The sequence below is a fragment of the Pteropus medius genome, unplaced genomic scaffold (assembly GCF_902729225.1).
Source record: "Pteropus medius unplaced genomic scaffold, Ma_sr-lr_union100, whole genome shotgun sequence".
NCBI classification, from domain to species: Eukaryota; Metazoa; Chordata; class Mammalia; order Chiroptera; family Pteropodidae; genus Pteropus; species Pteropus medius.
Window position 1 is genome coordinate 2960428 of NW_024344253.1, and position 24886 is coordinate 2985313.

General features: G+C 37.7%; 1 protein-coding gene and 1 pseudogene across 5 annotated transcripts in view; both read left to right on the top strand.

The window, feature by feature from the left end:
* Positions 1-590: 590 nt before the first annotated feature.
* Positions 591-24886, top strand: part of SNX7 (sorting nexin 7) — a 66594-nt gene continuing 42298 nt past the window's right edge. For 2 of the 5 annotated variants that reach the window (XM_039869545.1, XM_039869548.1), the window contains exons 1-2: positions 591-915; positions 21611-21793. In XM_039869545.1, the coding sequence (XP_039725479.1) occupies positions 619-915; positions 21611-21793 (480 nt within the window). In that variant the 5' untranslated portion in view covers positions 591-618. The remainder of the gene's footprint in view (positions 916-21610; positions 21794-24886) is intronic. The other 3 variants (XM_039869547.1, XM_039869546.1, XM_039869549.1) reach the window with 3 other exon arrangements.
* LOC120607982 (uncharacterized) lies at positions 8921-9039 on the top strand (annotated as a pseudogene).

Genomic DNA, 24886 nt, shown 5'->3' on the forward strand with positions numbered 1-24886 from the left:
AAAGTGGCCGAAAATAGTTTTTAAATCCAACCTCTCTGGCTTGACAACGAAATGACCACACAGTCGTCACTAGGTCAAAAAATCAATTACAAAACAAGATATTTTCATGTCTCTTATTTTTATTTATTTTTGCATTAGCCTCAGTAAAAGACAGGCTCAGAAACCACAACCAAGAAGAAAGGCAACCATTAAAATACAGGAAATACAGTATTGACTTTCTCTTGGCAGGATGGGTCGGCTGCCTTCCAGCCCCACCGTGGATCCGCTGAAGTTGCTGGTTCGCTCTGACGCTAGTGGCCAGACCCCCACCGCTACGGAAACCCTCGCTCGGCAGCGCCGAGCTAGATCGGTGCCAGGACGCCCTCCTCCTACCTTTGAGGGGACAGCGTCCCTCTCCTGCCCCGAGCCGGAGTCCGTCTCATTCCTGCGTCTCCCGCAGGCCCGGGGCCAGGTGGGGATGAGCCGCGGCCCCGCGTTCGGCCCAGCAGTTCCGCGTCTGCGCAGCGGGCGAGGGGCTGGAGCGGGGCCGGCCGGGGAGGTGCAGGAGGCGCGGGAGCCAATGGGCACGCTCCGGGGAGCCGGGCTGGCGGCTGCGGCCCGCGGGCGCGCACTCTCGGGATGGAGGGCGAGCGCCGGGCATCTCCCGAGCGCTCCTCTGGCCTCCCGGCCCGGGGCGCCGACGGCGAGAGCCCGGGGGGCGGCGGCCCCCTCCTGCGCAGCCGCGGCTCCTCCGCCCTGCTGCAGGTCGACGTGCTGGACCTGGACGAGGACGAGGACGACCTGGAGGTGTTCAGTAAGGTGAGGGCAGTGGAGACGCGTCCCGGGAAAGTTCCCCGTCAACTCCGGGAGTTGGCAGCGCCGTGGGCTGCCGGCCCAGCGCGCTCGCCCTGCCCCAGCGGAGGCTCGGAGCTGGAGGTGGGTGGGGTCCCCTGGCTGCGGGACTCGGCCGGGCCCCGATCCGCAGCCTCCCTTTCCTCTGCACTATGACCTTCCATGGGGCAGGGCTTCTTGCAGTCTGCAAAGTTGTGATTTTTTCCCCCGTTTTCGCCTTCTCTTTTCTCCTCTGACACAGACTTTTGGGGACAGTGCCCAAACCCGGGAGGCGGTGGCCCGAAAGTGCCCCAGCCTCTGGCAGCTTTTTTTCGGGCGCAGCCAGCCCCAATCTCTGGGAGAATCACCCAAATCTAGGGAAATGATTGTTGATTTAGGGTTGCCGGTTGGGGATTTGAGACTGGGTGACACCCGAGGTGAGTCTCAAGTTCAGTGGGGATGGGTGCGAGGGAATCCTCTCTTCGGGAGAAAAGGGTTCGGGTGGCCAACAGGAAGCTTCTCCGCCATGGAGCTCGGGATCTCCCAAACTGTAAGTTACCGCCACCCAAACCACAGCCACCGCTTTCTCCCCCGCCCCGCCTCCCAGGGAAATCTAGGACCCAACAGTCCTCTTAACTTGTAGTTTAGTTGGAGAGAAATTGACGTAGATCAGTTGGTAGACTTGTGCGAGCAGACTAGTGGTTGCTATTTCTTTTTGGAAAAGAAAAAATACCATTCTCGCAGGGCCGTTGAATGACACTCCAGTTTCTCACGTTGCTGCTGGTAGAGAACTTGATTTGAAATGAGAACATTGTATTACTAAGAAGCCCAGGCTTCTTAGTAATGTTACCTTCGGGTGTTAGGTAAAGCAACATATCTAAGCACTGCTTTATTTACGGAGGGCGAACTGAAATTAGAAAGTGAACAGTTATACTCTGACCCTAAGGGAAATATGTAAAATTCTTTTTGTTTTGTTTTTTTTTTAATCCTTAGGATTAAATGAAATGGTAGGCACTAGTCTAGATGTTCAGCCAGAGTGTCAGTTTTGTGCTCTTGGTAAAGTTATGTGACATTTCAATGTGTTTAAATGGTAGAACAATGGATTTATGGAGGTTTGCTTGCAAAAAGTTAACACTGTCTTTTTATATTCCACACATATTTTATTTTCAGATGAAAGACAATTGGCCTCTTTACTTGCCTGCTTAGATACTGCTAGTTGGGGAATTTTTGGATATGGCTCTGCACTGTGAAACTGCCAGAATGGGAGGAGGCAGTGTTAGAAGTGGTAACTGTGATCAGAATCATCTGGGATTGTTTTAAACTTGTCATATGGTTTCTTTCCCCAATTCTAAGTGTCCCAGCCCTCTCTTAATCACTGTTTTAATTGAACCCCAGTTGTCAGGGGGTGGATCTAAGGTGAAGCTAATGATAAAATTTAAGCTTTAGGTGTAGCTTTCGGTGTTCATTTGCTTAGGCCTCTGGAAATGTTGGGAGTTACTGGGAGTCATAGACCTTCTAGGTGGGAAGGGAATGACAGGTTGCAGCAGACCCATTTCTAAGTTAGCCCTTCTGCAAAATTGCCTAAAGCTATCTCAGAAGAAAGGATTCTAGGTCTGTATGGTTCCAATCAGTTGTTGAGATTTCTTTTCTCATTCTAAATATAAATTTGTTTTTCCACCTGATTTTGTATTCTTTTTAAAAGGCTGTAAGCTTCAGACCAGTACACCTAGATCCACCCTGCTTGTTAGTGTTGTATAACTACGTGTATTGGCCACTTAGGAAAAGTTAAGAACCATTTCTATAGAACCACATAGATTAAGGTAAGGATATTATGTTGGTTAAAGCCCAAAAAGAATACTTGGAAAATTTTAAATTAGCTGCCTGCTTATATATCAATAAGTTGAATTTTTTTCAACCATTAACCATAGCCAGTGAGACAAGCATATTTAAGAAAGTCCTCTGCATTTGGCCTCTCTTTCTAATACTTCATTTCTAGCTGGCTCCTCTATACAACCTACCACTGGCCAGCCTGCCCTAGAATGGTATTGAGAATTACTTCTGAAGTATATAACGTTATCCTTTAGTACCTGGGGATCGACCACTTTCATATTCAGTATACATTCACAATTTTAGTCCCTTATTCCCGTAGACAATTTGCGAATATATACCATGACACTGTCCAGGAGCTTTTTAAAAAGTAGGATTTTGACTTACATTTCCTTTTCCCCCTACAGTATATTGCCCATATGTGGCAAATACTTGTTAAGTATTTTTGCATAAGACTTTGTGCTAAGGATTCTTTGGATAGAAAGAAATGCATGATTCAGTTTTTGCTATCACAGTCTTGGAGTCCAGGTGGAAGATGTGACAGAAACTGTAAATGGCAATATAAATAAAGATGGAAAGTAAAACGAAGCATTGTTCTAAATTTTTACATAGTCCAGTGAGAAAATGATACCAAATCTTAAGAGAGCACAGGGAAGGCAGAGGATATTGACTTAAAAGAACAAGTATAGATGTTGGAAGGTCAGAAAATGTAACCTATGATTCAAAAAAAGGAAAAGAAAAAGGATAGAAATTATAACACTGTGTAAGAATAGTGTTAGAACTGGGGCGAACTGAGATGTGGCTTGCAAAAAATTTAAGTAGAGAAAAGGCAAATTTCTCTACATTGAAAGGAAAAAATTCTTTTGGGAGAAAATTAATATAGTAAAACAAAATAAATTGGCTTTATTATTAAATAGTATAATATGTAGATGAAACAGCAGTTGAAATAGAGCATTGGTAAATAGGTCACACTGAAACACTGAGATGCTTCTCTGGCACTCAGTAAATGACAGTTCTTAATATTGGCCTTTTTAAAGATATTTAGTACCAAAAAATAAGATCTATATCATCCAGGATAATCAAAGAATTTACAAATGTAATTATCTTCTTCACCACTAGTCATCTTTGAGAATTCATGGAATTCAGGCATGGTGCCCAAAAGTTAGAGATAGGTAAATATTAAAAAAAGAAAAAGAAAAAGAAAGAAAGAAAGAAAAAAGAATAGGCAAAAAGGAAGTTCTGGAAAGCATAAAGCAGTAGACTTGCTTTTAATCTCCACAAAGCTATCAAAACTACAGAACTCTTTTGTTAATAAAAACTGTTAAAAGAAAGAGGTGATTGTGTTTTATGAGAATGATGGAAAACTATATATGTTGGATATTCAGAAATTCAGTGTAATGATGGAGGGACATAATTGTACTATTCAACAGTTCTATCAAATATTAGAAGATATTGGAAGTTTGGTTATCGATTTTTCACAGTTGTTCTCTGAACCATGTCTATGTAGTTCCTTTTGTGTGCTTGTATGGCCCTGATGAAAATCAGAACTCTCTCCAATAATTTAAGTGAAAGGAGTTTAATGCAGGAACTATTTATAGAATTTGGTGCAGGATTCAGGAACAAACAAGGGATACTGAGGCACTTAGAAATGTGCAGTATTAAAAAATCATTAGCACCTAAAGGAAAGAGAGATGGAAATGGTGTTGCCGGACATGGTGACAGCCAGAGCTCTGAAGGGAGCTGTATTTACAAAGAAATGTAGCTAGAAATGTGCAATGGCCAGAAATGTGGCACCAAAGCAAGGGGGACGTAGGGAGTACTTCCCCGAGCTCCTCTCCTCCCTCTTGGCTCTCCTGCTTGTGGCCCCCACTGGACGAGCTGCTCAGGTGATGTCATCCATAGGGATCAGCCTCCTTCCAGGACATAGAGAATAGGTGGGTGGGAGCTGGCCGTTGTGGGAGAAAAATGAAGAATAACCATCATAATACATAGTACAAAAGTGCGGAGAGTAGCTTTGGGTACCGATAGCCATATTTTACCTCCCATCCCATATGCTCCTCTATAGTGTGACCTGCCATCTTCCTATCAAGTGGTGGGATCTCTGCTCTTCTTCCTCAATATAGGTGGGTTTGTAACTGCTTTGATCAATACAATATGGTGGAAGTGCTAACATGCAACTTCCAGGGCTAAATCATAAAAGGAAATGCAGGTGTACTTTGTCCAGTAGGACACTGCTTTTTGAAGCTTTATGTAAGAGATGCATTTTAAGGCCTCTATGTTGTGAGGAAGCCCAGGTTCCCTTGAGAAACCACCTGTAAATGCTCTGGTCAGTTGCCCCAGCCAAAGTCCCAGGCACCATCCAGCATCAACTGGTTGGCTTGTGAATGAAGATGTCTGAATGTTTTCAGTCCCCAGCATTGAGACACCCCAGCCATCAAGTCCTCTAGCTGAGGCCCCACATACAATGGAAAAGAGACAAGCCACTAATGCTGTGTCCTGTCTGAATTCCTGACCCAATAAACGAGTGAGCATAAAAAATTATAAAGACAGTAAAATTATTTTATGCCACTAAGTTTTATGATGGTTTGTTACACAGCAGTAGAAACTATAGCAATAGGCAGTAGTCCGTAACATAATCAGTCTTCCAAATCTTTTGATAGAGTACTGGGATCAAGAACAGACTATGAAATTTAATTGGCATGAATGGGAAGTCCTGAAGAAAGCTCTGGTACTCATTGTAGATAAAAATATAGCCATGACATAAGCTTAGTGGTTAGGAGTACAGACTCTATAGCTATACTGCCTATATTTGAAATTCCGGTCCATAGCTTACTAGCTTTGTTTCCTTGGGCAAGTCACTTAAACTCCCAATGCCTCAGATTTTTCATCTGTATAATGAGGGAAAATAAGAAATATGAGGATTAGATGATTTACGATATGTAAAGAGCTTATAAGTAGTGCCTGGCTCTTAGTAAACACTGCTGAGTGTGGATCAGGACCATAGGGCCCCGCTGTCTAAGACTACCTGCAGTGACGGGTACATTCTAAATCTTCCTGTCTAATGTGGCAGCCACTGGCCACACGTGACTTTTGAACACTTGAAATGTGTTAGTGCATCTGAGGAACTGACCTTTTAATTCTCTTTAATTAATCTGCACTTTAATCTAAGTAGCCACCTATAGCAGGGGCTGCCACTTTGAACACTGGAGGCCTAAACAAATCATTATTTTATTACTAGTGTGAATTATGGTTACTTGAGAAATATCCTTGAAAGAATGAGTGATTTCCTCCCTTGATGATCTGCTGAAATATATAAAACACACATATACACACATGCATGCACATGCATGCACACATGTACACATATCTGTACAGGTGTGTATAGCATATGCATGTGTGTATATACATATATATTAATGTGTGTATAGTATGTAAGCATGTTTAACTGTGTGTGTGTGCATGTGTGTGTGTGTGTGTGTGTATACATTCTCAATTGCCCAACTCACTTAAAATCTGGAATACAGGATTACAGCAGGCAGATTGTATGTTCTCCTTTCCCTGGCTTATGTCCTGACCCTGTCTCAGAGGGTCTTAATATTTTGATGGTTAAAACAAGAGGAATCAATAAAGCAAAGCGCTCATCTAGGATTGTTTATATTCCTACTACTAGAAGCTCCACTATCTACCATCACAGGCTTCTTATGTGTTCACTGTCTTTTGTATTCCTCCCAGAAGAGGAAGTGTGGGTGAGCAAAGTAGAAAGAAGAATCCTCAAATTCTCCTTATGGTCAGCATATGTGATCAGCAATAGAATTAAAACAAATAAGGAAATTTTAAATAAGTTTGGGGAGACCTTGCATAGGACCATTTATGTGCAAACATTCCTAGTGATTTTCCATGACTGAAAGATCAATTTACATAAATGACATGATATTGAATCTAAACAAACCACATTTTCAAGGTCATGCAGAGTATTAATTGTACTGTAATCTGAACTGTCCATTGCTACCTCTGAAGCTCTCTTCCATTCCCTGTATTTGAAAGGGAAATCGATGGTCTGTGACAGAAAGTGGCCAAGGGATAGTATCTCATCTGAGGATGCCAGTGCCCTGTTATTGATTCTTTCGAATGCTATGTTGAGATGGAGCCGGGGATCTTGTCTGGGCTTGGCAGAGAGGGGCTATGGATCCATCAGCACTGTCTTCCCTTGGCACAAGAGGTGGGGAGGGCTGCAGTGGCAACAGTCTGGCCATGCATTTGCCGTCTCGAAGGAGAAGAAACAAAGGGGTTTAACCGCTGTGTTCTGGCAACTGTGGCCCATGAAGAGAGGCTAGAAAAGAACAAAATGTAATTTATCTTGGAAAAGACTTGGGTCTTTTATGAAGACTATTATGATCTAGATGGGTTAAATGTCCTTTTGAAGGCAAATACTAGTCAAACAATACTAGTCAAAAATATGTGAAGACACGTTTTAGGTTCATTTAAGTTCATTTAAGGAAGTTTTCTAATTGAAGGTTCCAAAATGAAAGGGGTTACTCAGCATGGTCATGAATTCTGTCACTAAAAATGTTCTAGCACAAGCTGGATGACTAACTGTCCCAGAGGAGGGATGGGTGTGACAGTTGGACTGTCGCTTTCCACTATTAACAGGCTATTGCAAATGGAATTTTAACTTACTAAATTTAAACTGCGAGAGCAGTGGGAAGTCTTAATTATATGGTCCTACTCACCCGTCAACATAATCCCCAAACTGAGATATTTGCCATTTCCTAATCCCTATATGTTTAGTCTCATACCTGTTATCTTTTCCATTTAATTCTGTGCTAATGATGTGACAGTTTCTTAGATCTCTAGGATGAAATACTGTTGCCTTCTATTTATACCTTTCACTCACTCTCCATGTCCCCTACATATCGAAAAAGTCCCCATCGGTTTTATCTTCCTGCTGTCTTTGGAATTAGTGCCTTCTTCCTGTTCCCACTGCTATAGACAGAGTAGTTCCATGGTTACCTCTTAGAGCCATTAAAATTGTCTCATCAAGTCTCAGTCTCAAATCTTCTGCCTCTAGTCTATCTTGAGTGGCCACAGCAAACATGTTTCTAGAGCACACAGCTCCGACCGTATTTTCACATTTTGCCATTCAAGGCTCTTGGTGATCAGGCTGCACCTGGCTGTCCTGACGCCTGTATCACCACTCTGTCCTCCACAGCCTTACTACTCCAGGCATGTCCCATGCACCCACTGCCTCGCTTTGGAGCTTATTAGAAATGTGATCTCAGAACCCACTCCATAGCCAGTGGATCAGGGTCTGTACTTTAGTAGGATTCCTCGTGGCTTGTTTGCACCTTACAATTTGAAAAGCACTGATCTAGGAGCACTGATCTAGGATGGTCCGCTTGCCACGAGGTGAACTTACTCCATGTTTTTCTACCTCTTAGTAATTATTGTTGGGTCAAAACGAATCCTTTCTGTTCATTATGGCCCAATGTAACACTGCCTCTTCCCTAGGGGCTTCTTCATCTCCAAGTAGAATTAATTTCTCCACTTTGCACTTTTTAAATAGTATTTTGAATCTTGTAATACTTAATACATTTTGCCTTACAAACAGGTTTTTATTTCTCTTCTGTAAAACCTTGTTTGCTTCTCTAGCTTCAGTAAATTAAAGTCTTTAAAGGTAGGGGAATAAGAAATCTAAATAGTTATGAAATAAGTATGTTAGTGGATGACATAGCCTGTGACTTTTTTCCTGTGAAAGACCTAATTATTACTATAATTTGTCAATGATCTGTTTTCAGTAAATTCAGTCTGTATTGTGTTGGTCTTGTATTGTGATGGAACCCCACTCCAGTAGGAAAGAAATGATGATGAATTTTAAGTAGCTCCCCGAGTATATCTGAAGTCTGGAAATGCAGATGCAGAAAGAGAAAGGCACCAGCAGAAACCATCCTCAATGTTATATTTGCAAAGGGGAATGGCTGTTGTTTAGCCCAAAAGGGGGGGGGGCGGGGAAAACCCATGGGAACCTGTAGGAAAGGGAACTACAGTTCTTTAATGCAGACAACAGTATTTCATTTGTTTATTGGTCAGTGCCAGTGAGAAAACTATTACAGATATTATGGGAAAATGATGTCAAAAGACTCCAGATTTGAACTAATATACTCTAAAGAATGTACTTTATCGAGTTTTAAAGGGGCAGTTATATTTCTGCATCCCTGTGGTTCTGATAAGGTACTCTAGTATAACTAACTGATAGCCTGCTACAGTTTTACAAGTGGCCAGTGTGGTCTACAGCCATGCTACCCTGAACAAGCCCGATCCCATCTGATCTCAGAAGCTAAGCAGGGTTGGGCCTGGTTAGTACTTGGATGGGAGACCACCTAGGAAAACCCAGTGCTGTAGGCATAAAAAATAAAATAAGAAATCAATCAATCAATCAATAATAGATTGTAAGCTGACAAGGTCCTTGCAATCTGTGAGGTCAACCAAGCCTTGTCTAGATAGATAGATAGATAGATAGATAGATAGATAGATAGATAGATAGATAGATAGATAAAAAAAAAAAACAAGTGGCCAGTGTGATCAAAAGGGAACGGATTCAATAGCTATGTGGTTGTAGTATTCAACATTAATTTTATTCATGTATTTATTTATTTGCATCCCACATTTTCCAAAGAGCATATAAGACTAAAAGTTAAACATTCACCGTTACTCACTGTAAGAAGATATTTTAAAGTTTTCTCAATAAACAGGTGAAAAGTTGTATGCTTGAAAGATTTTGTCTGTTTTAAACAGAATATTTGATCAGCTCTGACACTGCATATGTTAGTCATGCTGGATAACACAGTGTTATCTATAGAATTAATAAAAAAAATAGACTAGGCAATCAAAATTATTAGCAAATACTGACATAAAAATCAGTAAAACACTCAAAATAAAACAGGTTAAACCAGTAGTTTTTAAAAATTGAAATTGAAATAATTCTTTTTACTTTGAGAAATGCTTTGATATGACATATTATTTTAATTGTTTTATTAACCAACTAATGTTATTGAGATAGAATTTATATACCATAAAATTTATCCATTTTGAGTGAATGATTTTTTTAGTAAATTTACTGAATTGTACAATCACTGTAATATTGATTTAGAATATTTTTCTCCCCCCAAAATCCATTATGCCATTTTGCTCCCAGCCATACAAACTATTAATCTACTATTTCCTGTCTCTATATATTTGCTTTTCAGGAAACTTCATATAAGTGGAATCATACCACATGTGACCTTTTGCCTCTGGTTTCTGTCATTTAGCATAGTATTTCTCAGGTTCATTTTTGTTCTAATTTCATTTTTATTAGTCATGGCTTTAATTTTTTAATATAAGAAATAATTTTTATTTAAAAATGAAAAACAGAGCATAATCTCTTTAAATTAAACATTAAGAATAGAAATTCTACCTAAAGTGACAATAAAAGCCTTTTCATGTGTGACCAAAAACAGATGGCAAACTCTTGGTATGTGAATCTTTAAAACTGGGGTGAAAATCCCTAATTTGTTCTTTTGTACTGACTCTGAGGAAGTTAAGCGTGTGTATGTGTGTGTATACATACATCTGTACCTATATGTATTTAATCTAATAGAACATTGAAGAGTATTTCCTTCTCTTGCACCTTTCAGTTGTGACTGGGCTGTGAGTCTGTTGTAGGCTTTGAGTCTGCCTCATGTGTCTTCTTCATTTGGGGATCAAGACCGAAGGAGTGGCCCCTGACAGGGACATGTCATTCCTGGAAGAGGAAAAGCAATACAAGCACCAGTGGAGGCAGGCAGTGGCTCCCAAATCTCCGCCCAGATACACACCGTCATCCAAAGCAAGTCACTGGTCAAATCCATTGGGGTGGGGAACGGTTTTCCTTTTATAAAGAGGCTCTGAAAGTTACCTGGCAATTGACCAGAGGGTGTAAGCCTCCCATTGGAAGACAGAGGGTCGTAGGGGACGATTATACCATCTCCCACAATGGTTTTGAGGCAAACTTATAGGCAGATGGTGTATTCGACCTTTGCAAATAAGGAAAACCAAGTTTTTTTCTATGGAATGTTAAATACAAAGAGGAAAATTCTCCACTAGGTAAGAAGTTAGCCAAGCATAATTGAGATAAATGAGAGGGCATTTGTCATAATTAATAATACAATAATAAATCACATAATAATTAACTAATTAATGCAATTGGCTAATGTTCACAAATAGTCTGAGTAATATCTTACAGATCCTTAAAAACCTCTAGCTATATATAAAATGCAGACAGTGAGTTTCTCTATTTAAGGAGCTTATACTTATTTAAGGGAGGTTATCGTAGTAATATATTGATAGCCTGGGTGAGGCTATGTGTATAACTGCCAAGGTTAAAAGTATGTAAAGTAGGGAAACAATCCATGGAGTCAAAGGCGGCACTGTGGAGAGAAAGTTAACAAGGTAGGATACTTTTCATTTAAAATAACTGAGACGTATGCTTTCAATTACAGTTGAGAGTGTTACCAAAATTCCTGTACTGTCTCTTAAATTCTATATATGTGTTCAGCTCCCCTTTGAGTGAGTCATTACATGTAGTATCTGCCAGGCTATTTAGAAGTACTAGGGGATAAGAATATTCTTGGTACAGCAGTTTTAACTGTCAACTAGCTCTCCTGATATAAGCATATATTAAGTCCTTTCAGAAATGCTCCTATTTGTTGGTTGGTTAGATTTCAAGGCAACTCAGCCCTTTCCTGGAGAATATCTATGAAGACAGCACTTTGGTTTAGAGAAGTTTTCATTTACTGTACCAGGATCCATTTTAGCCATGCCTATTAAGTGTGCAGTCAGCTGGCTGTGCTCCTTAGGAAGCATTTTTATTACATTCCTGAGTTGGGTCTGCAGTGTTATCTGCCCATAAGACATATTTTAACCTCTTCAGGAGTTCTGCTTAGAGTAATTATTTTTCTTGGCTTGCTGTGCTTCCAATTAGTCATCACTGAATCTACAACAGGTAGTTGGCTGATACGGTGTTTCATATATGTATCCAGTACCCCAAACTTATTTTAAGGTAGGTTTACTAGACCCTTATCATTTGTGGATATTAGGATTCATGGCTTCCAGTGTGGTAATATGACATATCACTGAGGCACACAGGTAAGAGTGGTTTGGAGGACATACTTAGTGAGAGAGCTTTGCCTGTCTTTCAGCCTGAACATCTTCCTTGTTCTTTATTCGTTCTTCCTGACATATGCAGAAATCTTTCCTGAGGTGATTAAAAACACTAATTTTTTAGTGTATGTGTGTGCGAGTGTAAAAACAAAGCATCTGAAAAGAATGTAAATGCTAAAAATCTGGAACAACTTTTTTTACCTGCTCAGCAATGGTCAAGAAGAATTTATTTTTATTTCAATGGTTCATGAAAAAAAAACTGAAAAGAAAATAGATAATTTTCAGTAATCAAGAATATATCTTTATCCTATTCGAACATACCTTTTTAAAGCTTTTCAAAACTTTTAATATGATTTTTTATTATAGAATATTTTCATGCATACAAAAGAATAATATAATGTATATATCTATATTATATCTGCCTCTATATATTGTATAACTATGTAACATCTATAGTGTAAAGCAAGGGAAAAAACAACCTCTGGGCAAAATCTGATCCACTTCATCTTTGTAAATAAAGTTTTATTGGCATGCAGCTACACCTATTCATTGAGGGATTGCCTATAACTGCCTTCACACTACAATGGCCAGGGTAATTTTGGCAGAGACAAGATGGCTCAAAAGGCCTAAATTTACTCTCTGGCCCTTTATGGAAAATGTTTGTCGACCTCTAGAAATAGAATAATAAAATTTGCATCCATGTTCCCACCATTCAGCTTACAAAATAAAACATAACCCAAAATTTTGACATTTTCTGTGAGGCTCTCCCCAACATTATTTCTCATTCTGTTCAAAGAAAATAGTAATCTGAATTTTGTGTTTATCATTTGTTTGGTTTGCATAAAAGTTTATATATGTATCTTGAAGTAATATATATTAAGGATTTATGTGCATTTGTATCTTGTTAGGACTTTTAAAAATGATACTGTTTTATGTGAAGTCTCTGATTTTTTTTCACCTAACATCTACTTTATGAGGTCTCTCTATGTTCTGACATGAAGTCGTAGTCAGTTTTCATTGCTGTGTAGTATTTATAACCTCGTATGTATATACCACAACTTATATATCCATTCTTCTGTCTCTAGTCTTTCCTGATTTCCAAGCATACTTGAGTATACTCGTACTTCCTCGCATTTGTGCGCTATATAACTAGATGTAAACCATAGAACTTGATTTATTCTTGCTTTAGATTTGTATTTAATTTCAAAGGAAACTGAATAAGTGAATTCAATGATAACTCCCAGAGATCATATCTTGATGTACAGTTGACTGATTGGCAGTTAGGAAGTCAAATGCTGGTTCCTTCACTTAACAGCAGTTAGAGTTTGAATAAGTAATTTAACCTGTTCATTTCACTCATCTGAAAACTGTGGTAAAAGAGGATCTACTCAATAGCATTGCTCTCTGGCGACAAAAAAAAAAAAAAAAAAAAAGGCGGGTAAGAAATAGAACATACTCTACAGGGTCATGATAAGGTTTATATAAGATAATTCACATAAAGCCTTCAAGCAGGCAATGCATACATCACACTTATTCATCTCTTTTTATCTTCTCCTTGATCTTCTGTGATCCAAGGTTAGGTATGACTTCTCTAAGAGGTTACAAGTGAGAAAACAACCTCAGAAAGGTAAAGTGACTTGACCAGGTTCACATAGCTGGTAGCAGTCCAAACTTGAATTAAGTTTAGCTTTGCTTGTGTACAGAGACTTCTTCTTTCAATATGCCACATTCTTTCTTTATTTATTTTTTTTGGCCACAGGGAAAAATAAAATTATGTGAAAATTTTCTGTGGTCAGTATATAGCTTTATAGTGTACAAAAGCCAAGGAAGTCCAACTGCATTCAAGGCAACACTGTTAAAAAATAAAAATCTCTAGAAACATAAAAGTGGATAAATAAATTACTGTCTATGCCTAGAAGGGTATAGATACTATATACCACTGGGAATTGTGTCAAACAAGATTAGAGTGTTGTGTACCCCTTTATAGAACGCGACATAGGCTGGCTTTTCCCCCAATCACATTTTCAACAGTGTTCTACAGAAGGCCTTTCTAATTTTTTATTATTATTATAAGCAGGCAGATTGGAAGGAGTTGTAAACCAAAACACAGCTGGTGAGTCTAAATTTAGGCCCCTCGAGATGAGTGTCCCTCAGAACAACATGGCTTCCCCAACTCCTTCCGCTTTAAGCTGCTTTTTTACCAGATGTCTCTTGGTGTGCATGTTTTATGGGCATCAGCAGTTTTATTTGCATGGCCTTTTCATGCCAGTATTCTGATTTATCACACTTCTCACATAGAGTTTTTTCTCCTTACTTGTAAAGAGAAAATAGCTGTTTGTGCACAGATGGTAGATGCGATTTAATATTATCAGAGCAATTCATGTTATATTTATGAGTTGCTCCTGAGTGGCGTTTTAGTGAGGAATATTAAGGAAGGACACCTCTTAGAGAGGTCACATCTCATCCTTTAACCTGTTTCTTCAGGTGTTTAGCTCCTGGGCACTCAAATATTAGCAAGCCATTGTTTGTTTGAAATTTCAGCTATGTATTTCATTTCAGTGGTAGAATTTTGGCAATATCTACTAGCATTACAGGAGGGAGGCAAAAACACTTCTCAGAAATTACTGAAGTTGATTGTTAATCCATAAAAAATGAGCGAATAGAGCAAGGATGAGCTATCTTAATCATAATTCCTTCCTTCCTTTCTACTCTTGCTTCTTTCCTTAAATTTTTATTGTGTACAACTTTATGTACAGAGATGCCGTTAGTTTGCTAAGGCTGCTATATAGCAAAGTACTGCAGATTAAGTGTCTCAAATGACAGAAGTTTATTTCCTCACAGTTCTGGAAGCTCGAAGTCTGAAACTAAGATGTCAGCAGTGTTGGTTCCTCTTGAGGCAGTGAGGGAAAGATCTCTTACAGACCTCTTATCCTGGCTTAAAGACGGTCGTCATCTCTCTATGTCTCTTAACATCATCTTCCTTCTACAGAAGTCTCTGTGTCCCAGTTTCCTTTTTTATTGTGACACCAGTCGTGTTGCATCGAGACCCACCCCAACGGCCACATTTTAACTTGATTTCCTTTGTAAGGACCCTATCCGAATAAGTCCGCATTCTGAAGTACTAGGGGTTAGGACTTCAACATGTGAATTTTGGAAGGACATAATTCAACTCATAACAAATGCTCATAATAAACCAAAAGTAACAACAAGGGAAACTTATGCGTAATTCGTAAGTGACTTTGTCAATAAATTCCAGTATCATGCTAACACAATTCTAATGTCCGTTTATTTTAGTAAAGTCACTTTAATAGTTTCTCTTACAGTAAATGTTACATCGGAGTAAAGATAACAGACAACGGCTTCCTGCAATAATTTGGCTTACTTCTCTATTACATGTATTCAGATCTCAGCCTGAAAACACCGTAAGATTTTTTTGTCGTGTGTTTACCTTATGCTAGTTATAGGAAAGATATTTAGTGTTATTTAACTTAGTAGAGATTCATCACACAGATAATGACTATTCTGCTTTAATCTCTTGAAGACAAAAAAAATGAAAAGATGTATTTTCATTGTTTAAAAGGTCATAAGATAATGGACATACATCCAATTGCTAAGAATGAATGAATGTGTAAATGGAGTTGAGGTGTGGGAGAGAGAAAGAGAGAGAACTGGCAGGAGAGGGAGGCGGGCAGTGCTGCGGGCTGAGCCCTTTGTTTGGAAAGAACAGATTTCAGTGATCCATTTGTCATGAAAAGCATTAACCACAAAAGGTTAAATGGAGTTCTTTTTGGTTAATTGCTTCTTTGGATCTTCTCAAACACTTATTTTCTTCACTTATTCATGTCCAAATGTAAATCTGTTAAGTATTGTCAGTGTATTTTCTTACCCCCCCCTTTTTTTTTTGAAGTGAATATAAAACACTTTGGATAGTCAGTTTTATTGAGGTTTTAAGAATGTTTTTGAGTGATTCACAGTAATTTAAATTCTTCTACTGAAATCTTGGATGTTGCTAAATTTCAGCCTGTAATTTTCTTCCTTTGCTAGATATTGAAGCATATTTTTATGACACCACACTACACTCATTGGAATTGTGAGCCTTTGTAAATTCATGCAGATCTTTCCCACTCTACAAAAGGATACATTTTAAGCAGAGGAAATAGAATGCTAATTATGTAGTAGGTACAAGAAGTGGGTTGTGGTGAGTTAAGAGGGTGACTTCACACAGTGCCAAAGCACATGGTTGTATGCAATGTTGGTGAAATTTAAAGTACATTTGCCCATCGAATTAAAATTTGTCAGCTTACAAAACTATTTATACGAAATGGTTATTGAGAGGGATTTTTGTACATGCTGATTGCACATTTATTTGGAACTTCTAAAACTCTGTGTTTTAATGGCTGTTTAGTATTCCATTGTGTTAGCATCCTATAATTTATTTTGACAATCCCATTTTCATGTGATTCCAGGCATATTTTAAAATTTCCCATATAACTATGAAACTCTGATGAGTTAAAAAAATCAAATGTAATCTAAAGTCTTCTGCCAAAATGGCCCTAGAAAACTCTTTCAGTTTATTACAATAGTTCTTACTGTCTCTGAACACGTTACATACAGTGTTGACTCTAACAATTTTAATTTTTTTCAGAATAATATGTTTATTTTAGAATACTTGGAAAAACAGAAACTCACATAGGAAAGTATTAAATTCAACAGTAATCTCAATACCTGGAATAACATGTTAACTTTTTTTGTAAAGCTTCTAAGTTTGGCCACGCATGTACATTGCAAGTGTATTTGTGTTTTCTCTCTCTCTGTCTGTCTCTCTCTCACACACACATACACACACACATGCGCACACACACACTTTTTCTCTCCTACCTGGCCTCTCTCTGTCGTACATACACATATACATTAGAATCTACTTGTGCACAAATTTTTATAACCATTTTCTCTTAATAACATACATTTTCCAAGTTGCTATACAGTCTTTGAAAACATTACTTATAATTACTTTATTCTATCATATGGATAGACTTTATTGTATTCTATCATAGGAATATACATACCATAATTTATTTTGCTAAACTGTTGTTGCAAGATATTTATTTTCTCTGTATTTTTGTGTGTCTGATTAACCCATCTGTAACTTGTCATGAATTTTTTAGTTTAAACCATGCCTAAATGTTTTTTTCTTTCAGAGTCATTTTGCAATCACAATAACCAAACTCTTCTTACTCAAAAAACCATTGTTCTTGTTTGTCTCTTCAATTAGCGTGTCCTACTACATTATCTCTTATATTATTGCATCAAAGGGTTACCCAAATGCTGAATTATACTTCACGTAACTAATTTTTGGTGTGGGAAGAACCTTGAGAATAGTGCTCTAGCTATTACTGATACTTCAAAAACATTTAAGTTGATGTGTTTTGAGGAGAAAGCGAGCCCATATCATGATTTCAAACTTTTTTCATTCATGGTACTATGAAAAAAGTACCTTTCCTTAAATATCAGAATTTTGCTACATTTTACTGTATTAATGCATTTGAAAGTTGTGTTAATTTAGCCTTGTGAGAGAGATTTTGGAGATTTTCAAGTCCAGCTCTTCAATATGACCTAGAAAGGCCGAATTAGTTGTTCAAGTTCACCTGCATAGTCAGTGGCAGAAACAGGACTACAACCCTGTTTTTGGCCTCCTTTTAATTATTTTTTCGTTCAGGATGGGCCAACTCTGTTGCTAAGCTAAGATGGGTCTTGTTTGCAGAATTAATCTCTAAGTGTGTCAATTATCTTTGGTCTTTGCACAACAACAGACAAATATTTGATTCTAATATCCGCATTCTTACTTTTGGAGAAAATAAAACTAAAAGAGAAAGTACAAAGCTGGAGAAGTCATTACTACTACTGAGGAAATAACTCACGTGTTACATCGATAGTAACATTTGAACAAAGTATTACTTATATTTAAAATTTACTGTATGTCATCTTTTGCTTTATTTTGGCAATTTTATTTAAAAAATAACACATAGCCCTTCTCTTTCACTTATTTAAAAGCAAACAAACTGTTGAAGCTGCCTGAGGAGATGACTGGCATGTCCAAGGAAGTGGCCAGTGCGCCTGGGGCTGAGGAGGGTGCAGGGTGGTTGGGGATGAGAATAAGGCTGCCTTGGCCGACGTGGTCAGGGCTGAGGAGGCAACTGGCAGGGTTGGGAGGCTGGTTACATACAGGGGTTTGAGCAAAGAAGTAAATATATTCAGGTCAACGGGGGCCAGGCTTTTCTCTGCTTGAGAGAAGAATTACAAATATGGAAAGGAAGAAGACTGAAATAAGCCTTATCAGTGTGAACTTGTGGTATTTAATATCTGTTTATATTTCTATCTGTGTATATCTAGGTCCAGATTTGTGTATGTATATATATATGTGTGTGTGTACATGTATGTGTATATATGTATTTCATACTTATATTTCCTAGCATTTATATTTTGGTTTCTAAATACCAGTCTCCTCTAAAAGGAAGAACTCCTTGGAGAAATGTCTGATTCATGACTGGGGCAGGGAAAATACAAGATAAACCTGAAACATCTTTTATGCCAGAAAGTAAAGTGCTCAAGAAATAATGAAGATATAACAAAAACACACAGATGCCAGCTTTCAGGGGCTCCCACTAGGCAGGTTTTGGATATTTATAAGATCAAAATAAAGTGTGCTATTAATGGATTATAACCCATTGAGTAAAATAGAACATGTGTCTATACCTACATACTTAGTTGACTAAATAAATAAATATTCTTCATCCTCTTTTGTAGGAAACCTACTGATAATATCAAAATTGAAAAGTTAAGAAAAGCAATCTACATGTTATTTTGAAAGAAAGGCTGCGACGAAGTCAAAAATAGCTAATAGAGTTCTGAATTTGTATCTGAGGAGCATGAAGTAGTAATAGCAACTGAAGCACACTGTGCTGCTTTTTTATGTTTTAATTTGTTTTTATTGTAAGCCTTGTGGAATGCATTGACTTTTGAAAACTATAGACATACTTTTCATTTTGAAATAATTTCCAAAGTTGGAGAAATGTTGCAAGAAAATCACAAAGAACCTAGATTTCCCAATTATTACCATTTCACGACTTCCATTGTCTCTCTCTCTGTGTAAACTAAATAAATTGGAGACATGACGTTTTGTTACTCCTAAATAGGTCTATGTAGTTTTTGAAAACGAGGGTACTCTCCTACACGATCATCACAGTAGAAATAACAAAATCGGGGCAGTAACATTGACACAACACTACATTCTGATCCTCAGACCCTTGCACATTTCTCCAGTCGTCCCAATAGCATCCTTCAGAGAGAAGAAAACAGAGGTTGTCCCCCTTTGGTACGGAGTCCGATCCAAGAACATGTGCTGCACTTGGCTGTTGTGTGCCTTTGGTGTTCTCCAGACTGAGCGGTTCCTCACCGTCCTTTTCCATAATGGTATTAGCGTTTTTGAAGCTATTTGATAGGTAGTGTCTTCTCCCCTCATACATTTATTTTCCCTCCTACCATGTTAATATAATTATATCACCATTTTTGGTTCAATTCAGGATTCAGAACAACTTTTATTCACAATCAAGCCATATGGTGAACTATTACATTTTCATTCTTATACACCTTTTGTTTTCTTGAGAGTTCATCATTCATTTATTCATTCATTCTCTTTTTTTATCCCTCCCTTTCTCTCTCTCACTTTCTCCCCCTGTCGGCTTTCTTTGCACCCATTGTAATTCATCTACAAACTCTAACACAGCATTTTTCCTTTATTATGTTTAAACATATCAGGTTTTCTGCCGGCCTCCCTCCCTCTCTCCCTCCCCGCTTCCTTTGCTCACTCCCCTTTCTTTTTCTCTTCCCCTCTATCCCTTCTTCCTTTCCCTCTCTTATTCTTTTTCCTTGTTCCTCTCCCTGGAGACTCTGTCTTCCTGGTTCAGACTGTGCGGGTTGTTCTCTAGGTCGGCTGCAAAGTGGTCAATCTGGAATGTTCTCTCACTACCATCCAAGGAATTTCCTTTAGTTCTTTTTTCTGTTGAATCTCCTGTTTTCAGATCCTGTTTCTTCTTTCTTGGTATATGCCCTTGCTTTGGAAAAGTACAGAAGCTTCTAAAAAATGGGTACATGGGAAGTCAGTTTTTGAAAACTTTCATATCTGAAATGGCTTTATTCTGTTTGTAAACTTGAATGACAATTTGCCTGGCTAAAGAGAATTCTAGGTAGAGATATTTTCCTCTCAAAAATTTGAAAGTAGTATTTTATTGTTATTTAGTTTGCAGTGTTCCCATCGAGAAATCTGAAGCTATTCTTATTCCTGAGATTTCTATTGTATTTTACCTGTCTGTATTCTCTCTGGAAGCTTTTAGGAATTTTAAAATCTCTACTATTATGAAATGTCAGAGTGATTGTTGCTTGTAGGAGTACCACCCATCCACCACTGACCCATTCATTTTGAGGAGGCCTGATAAGCCCTAACAACCTAGACACACTTCAGTTCAAAGGACATTTTCCTTCTTCGTTTTCTGGAATTCTTTTTATTCAGGTACTGTCTGCCTGGATCCTTTAATTTTAAAAAATACTTTATTCTTTTCCAACTATTATTATTTTGGTTTAACTTAGTTCTTGAATTCTATCTTTTAAACTTTCTGTTGAGTTTTTACTCTACTATCATATTTAAATTTTCATAAGCCTCCTTTTTTACTGGTTTTGCTGCTGTTCTTAACCTTTTAACTATATGTAACACCTGTTTTCATTCATAAATTTGATGTCATTCTTATCTCTGACAATGTCACCTATTTTTTAAGCATCCTGTCTCTATTCTGTCTGATTTCTGTATTTTATTTGCCTATGAATCCTTTTTTCACATCAGAGGCTTTTCATATAGTCAGATGTTCTGTAGTTCCTACCCCAGGTAATGAGAAGCTGAGCAGATATGCAGCGGGCATTGTGGGGGCTTCCCTGTAGCATGATTATGCAGAGACCTGGCTAATCATTAAGGACAAACTACAACTGTCAGTTTTTTTCCGGGACCAGTCAACTGAGAGAGGAAAACTCCTACTCCCACTTCCCCGTCCCCGCTCCCCAAACTAGAGAAGAGGGCCGTAATCTTTCATTTGGATGTAGGTCTGTCCCTTGAGATGTGTGTTTTCCTAGGGCCTCCCTCTCTCCCTCTATCTTGCCTGGTGCCCTTGAGTTCAGAGACACTCCAGAAAGTAAACTTACAGTTCTTTGCAAAATTGAGGAGGAAAAGTCACCTGATAGCATAAGAGAGTTGAGGGAATCTGAGGTACTAACGTTTTTTGCTATATTAGCTTTTTGACCAATCCTCCGGTTTGGGCTCCACCGGCACTCTGTGTCCACGGTCTTGGGGATCGTCTGGCATAAATGTGCCTTCTTCTTCCTAATTTACCATTCTTTCCTAGGTTTACTTTTCAGCTTTCTCTGCACTGTTATTTCAGTTACCACTTGACAATTAGAGTTCCAGTTTCCAAAAACTAAATTCTGCTTAGTCTCTTCTTTTTACCTTGAGCGTTTGTTCTTTTTCCTGCCTTTTTGTCATTTTGTTTTTATTTGTTTGATTCTTTGTCATTTTAAAAGTAGGACTTTAAGAGGAAGCAGAGATAAAAATACATCTTTGACATACCGTACTTAACCAAGAGTCCAGTTATCTTTTTTGTTCTTGAGATATTTCATTAATATTTGTGGTGTCTATGAAAAAGGATTTTAACAGTTTTTTTTCCATAAGTGTTAATTTTTGAATTTTATTCCTTAGGATGCCTCTCTGATGGACATGAATTCCTTCAGCCCTATGATGCCAACATCCCCTTTATCAATGATAAACCAAGTCAAGTTTGAAGATGAGCCAGATTTGAAAGATCTTTTTATTACAGTTGATGAACCTGAAAGCCATGTTACTACAATTGAAACTTTCATTACTTATAGGATTATTACTAAGGTAAACACTTAATGAACATTTTCTTGGATATTGTTGCCATCTTTGAACTTTTGGGAATGCTTCTTGTTCTCTGTAACTCTCCACATTAGAGAGTCTTGACTGAATTGACTTATTTTTCAACCATTTTGGGTAAGACATTGCATCTTATATTCTCTTCACTTGTTCTATATCAAATCAGTGGAATTCCAGTTAACTTGAGTAACAGTCAGCCATTTTTTTGGCAGTTGTGCTTCTTAAAATAGGTACATTTTAAGTTTTTAGGTCAAAAAAAATAAAGAAATAATTTGGAAAATAAGAGCCTCGATTTGCTAATAAAACAACTAGTTAAAAACATGATGTAATATTTGTATTCATATTTCTTCTGAAGATTACAAAAAATAATTTTATTTATTTTCCAAAGAAGAACAAGTAGCCTGTTTATTTTATATAAAAGATACTGTTGGTTACTTAGTAATTCTGGGGCAGAGTAGATCTAGAATCTGAGCCTCCTTAATCCAAGGACAGAGCTCTGCAAAAAGACTTTACCTCTGACAAAATAAAACAACCAAATAGTACATCCATTTAAAAAAAAATGCTTTACTAACAGCCTTTAGGAATTCTATTTATAAATTATAATATTTTATTTATGAAGCCTCACCCTATGGCTCTTTTGTAGTTGACAAGGTTTTGGATCATCTTCCTGTAGTCATTTCTTCCAATGAAGCTTCGTTACATTTCACAACAATGTATATATCTGATCTCTCCACTCAGATTCTTAAAATCCTTCATCAGCAACCCCTTTCCGACAGAACAAGTGCAAACTTTTTGGTATGACACGTAAAGAAGTTCTCAATCTGGTGCCAACCTGCCATGTAAGACTCACTGTCCACTTTTAATACCCCTGCTCTCCACTCATATAGAACTACTTCTATTGTCTGAATGTTCTAGGGTATTACTTGTTCTCCTGACTTTGCATATACTTTTCCTTCTGTCTGGTATGTCCTTCCCCCTCTCAAACAGAAGAACTACTGTTTATCTTTCAAGACATAAGTCAAAATGATGCCTGCCCTTCCATTTTTGCAGGCTGAAAATTCTCTTTCTTCTGTTTCCTCTTACTGTTCTAACTGAACTCGTAAAGAATGTAAAATATTAGAGTCCGTGTAGCAAGGCAATTAAAAGCCTATATTTAATCCTTCTAAGCCTCAGGTTTTTTAAATCTATAAAACTGAAATGGTAATACAGCCTGGTTCTGTAGAGTTGCTGTGAGAATTGACTTAGGACAGGTAATCAATGCAAAACACTTAGCAAAGTATCTGACACAGTGATCAGTAATTGCCACCCATCCACATGTGAGCAGATAACTATGTGTTTATTTGTGTATAATCCCAATGAATATATGAGTTTCTCAAGGAAGGTAATTATATATTAAGTTTTCTATAATTCCAAACACAGTCCTTAGGATAAAGTAAGTAAGCAATTTAACTTTTTGGTGAATGAGTGAAGAAATTTATAGTACATAGCCATATCAAGAGGCTATAGAGCAAGACAGCATGGATTTAAATTGTTATTCCTCCTCTTCGTTGCTGTGTCTTAGACAATTTAATTAAAAGAGTAAAGTAGGTCTAGTAATTCACAGTGAAGTGTAGAGGGAATGGTTAAAGTACATTCTTGATTCTAAGATTAATTTTCCCTCAGAAACAGTCTTCTAAATCCTCGGAGCTAAGTGAACTGTTTGCCCTTGATCAAAGGTCAGTGTTTGTTGAACGAATGCATTTTGGGGTGTAGATCACATGGGTCCATTAGTCTTAAACTTCAAGTGCCCAAGCTTTCACGGTCAGAGATGAAAAATTAAACACCATGTACAATATAGCTTCCAAGGAAAAGTTTATTCTAGATTAGAAGCATTATTTATGCTCTGAATCAACGTTTTAGAACACACGTTCTTTTGGGATAGAGATCTGTCATCAAATCTCGTTATTCCTACAGTTTGGAAGCTTTTATCTGTCTTCTAATGACCAAAATTGGCCACTTTAGATGGCACATCCCTGCTGTAGAGAAATTAGTTATGATCCGAACCCAGCTGATAATACTTGTTTTCCTTGTCATATTCATATATATATTCATTTATACATATATGGCTCATAACCCTTTTGGAGTAGAATAAAGTCTTACAGTAGAAAGAAAGAAAACACTGTCCGTGAGACTTGCACTTATCCTCTGTTATTGCAGTATCTTAGAGAACTCTTTTGGGTCAATGACAGACTGATAAGGACAGAATCAACCGTTATTTGACTTGATTTAATATCTTCCTCTTGCTAGAATTTAAATCAAATTGTTTTATATTTACTTAAAGTGTTGGAACTCTTGAGGAAATCTGAAGCTCAGTCTTATTTTAACTGCCCAGTTTTGAGTGTTTTTATTGTTAGTTTTGCCAATTTTTGCCCCTGGAAATTGGTAGTGAACCTGTACATATGTGCCTGGTACAAGGAGGTGTTCAATAAATATTTTTTAATGTGTGACTCTAAACCATGTCTTGTGTGCATATGTATGTATGTGAGTGTATATTTGCACATATATGTACACATATCAACCATATATAAATTCTTATACTATTTCTACTAGATTTAGTTTTTCTATTTTTACCATTTCTATAACATGTACCATTTTGCATAATATTTAAGATTTTGTAGTGTTTTGTGAACATTTAATTCTTTAGATATATGCATCTCACTTACCTCTGCTTTTTCTCACTGAAAAGGGAATGGTTTACGAAGGTACATTGTATGATGCTCTAAACATTCACTTCAAAAGAATAAACCTTGGAAAGTACAGCTAATGTCAGCCTTATTTCATGACAATTAAGATTGCATCTTATGACTCGAACTGCTTAATTTTACAATTGTGTTTGTGTGGGTGATTGATATTTCTGGCGAGTGTGAAATATGTATGCAATGTGTTATTCCATCTATACTCTTCCAGGAAAACCTCAACCTTAATATCACTGTGTATAATTTTTAAATGCAAAAATTCAGTTAAATAAGATATTGGTGGAAGTGACTGTTTTCTTATGAGAGGTGCTTATGCATTAGTCTATTTTTGTATTTGGCTTAGGAT